The sequence below is a fragment of the Colias eurytheme genome, chromosome 22, assembly GCF_061535395.1.
Source record: "Colias eurytheme isolate Ceu_HAF_F1 chromosome 22, ilColEury1 Martin Lab GWU primary, whole genome shotgun sequence".
NCBI lineage: Eukaryota > Metazoa > Arthropoda > Insecta > Lepidoptera > Pieridae > Colias > Colias eurytheme.
The window spans coordinates 5,529,419-5,531,415 of record NC_143001.1 but is presented as its reverse complement, the minus strand read 5'-3'; the positions used below and the strand labels follow the sequence as shown (position 1 = coordinate 5,531,415).

General features: G+C 33.8%; 1 protein-coding gene across 1 annotated transcript; it reads left to right on the top strand.

Annotated features, from left to right (window-relative positions):
- Positions 1–271: 271 nt before the first annotated feature.
- On the top strand, positions 272–1,381 carry LOC149898698 (uncharacterized). The gene has a single exon (XM_090114992.1). It carries the CDS (start codon positions 632–634, stop codon positions 1,376–1,378), a length of 747 nt encoding a protein of 248 aa, XP_089971118.1. The 5' UTR covers positions 272–631; the 3' UTR covers positions 1,379–1,381.
- The last annotated feature ends 616 nt before the right edge of the window (positions 1,382–1,997 follow it).

Below are 1,997 nucleotides of genomic sequence, written 5' to 3'. Positions count from 1 at the left end.
TTAAAATCGATTTGCTTCTATAATCTACTGTGAAAGCATCATAGTCGATAACTTATGTTTTACGAAATTGGGATGGAATTACTAGATTTAATGATTTGGGTGAAACTATAGGTTAGACATCAGAATAAGACATGAACCACAGATATCATATTACTATAGAAATATGTACTTGATTTTGCCCGCAGTTTCTCCGCGGGTGAAACCGCTCGGCCAAGATAACTCATAAATAGACACACTGTATCTTCTTCTTCTGTATCACTGTATCTTTCCGGTTCCGGTTCTCGAAACGTAAACATCGTTGTAGCGAAGTCCACAAACTTATTGTTATTAAAAATAAACTACGGACTGTTGGACACGGTGAATAGTAGAAAACAAATAAATGCTGTGGACTTGTGGGATTATTGATTCGTGGAAATAAAACAGGTGAAGATCTAGTACTAAACAATTAAAAATTAACCAACAATTCACAATCACATTGAAACGTCATTGAAAGCATTAAAACGTCATAGTGTCAACTGTCATCATCTGTCACGTCACTGTCAGATCGTGTCATTGGTCACATCAGTGTTGCCAACTTAATAATCATAATTCCCCACCGTTTCATTTTACGTTAAGAATTTAAAACTTAAACATGGAAGATCAATTTCAAATTTTGTTCGACAAAATGAAAATAGAAATGCAGAAACAGACGGTAGAATTCAAAGAGTCTATAACTAATTCAATCATGGAGAAAATTGATGAAAAAATAAAGCCTATTCTAGCAGAAAACAAAGATTTAAAGATGAAAATGCTAAACCTTGAGAAAGAGATGGAATATTTGAAAAGAGATAAGAAGCAAAACAATATTATTATTTTCGGATTGAAAGAGGAACAGGAATCTGCGCCAGGACTTATACAAGAGGTAAAAAAGATATTCAATAAAGACTTAAATATAAATATTGAGGATTTTGAAATAAACAACGCTTATCGTATCGGAAAGAAAAACCTAGAAGGAAAGCCGAGACCTGTTCTGCTTTCCTTTGTCAGTTCATGGAAGAAAAATGAGGTTATGAAAGTACGGAAAAATCTCAAAGGTATATATATATCAGAGGATTATTCTAAAGAAGTTCTGGAGAAGAGAAAGATGTTACAAAGTAAACTAAAAGAAGAAAGAATGAAAGGAAATTTTGCGTATCTTAAATACGACAAGCTTATAGTGAAGGAAAATAATACAACAAATGATAAAAGAAAGAGAGAATTATCTTCATCACCGCGAGAAAATACACAAGCAAAAAAGCAAGTGTGGATACCATCACAAACTAACAGACGTAACGCCTTTGACGTCATGAGAGGAAGATCCAACTCTCTTTCTTCCTACACAACAGATAATAGGCAATAACAATTAGCTATCGGCAACCGGAAAACACAAAAACATACAATTATTGATAACCGAATAATTAGAAACCACCAATCTCCTCCAAGCCGACTGGTCATCGTGGGGGAAAAAGACCGCGACCCTCTAAAGATAAAAAATATCAGTAAAAATAAATATAACGATATATACATAGCAACTTTAAACTGCCGATCACTAGGGACCACCGAGAAATTGAAAGAATTAGAACTAGCATTGGATGAAATAAAATGGGACATTATTGGTATTAGTGAAGTAAGAAGATTTGGAGAAAAAATAGAAGACCATGGAAATTACATACTACACCACATTGGGGAGACGCCCGGATTATATGGAGTCGGATTTATAGTTAAAAAGAGTTTTGCCAAAAACATTAAAGAACTAAGGGGTATTTCAGAACGAATAGCAATTCTCAACATTCTATTACCCGTAGATGGTGAGGAAGAACAAGAATGGACTATAATCCAGGCGTATTCGCCTATTGAATCAAATAAGAAAGAAGATATAGTAAAAATAGAAAAATTTTACGAAGACCTACAATTAACTACTTCATATGCATCAAAAAACATGATAATTATGGGTGACTTTAATGGACAGATTGGTAAAC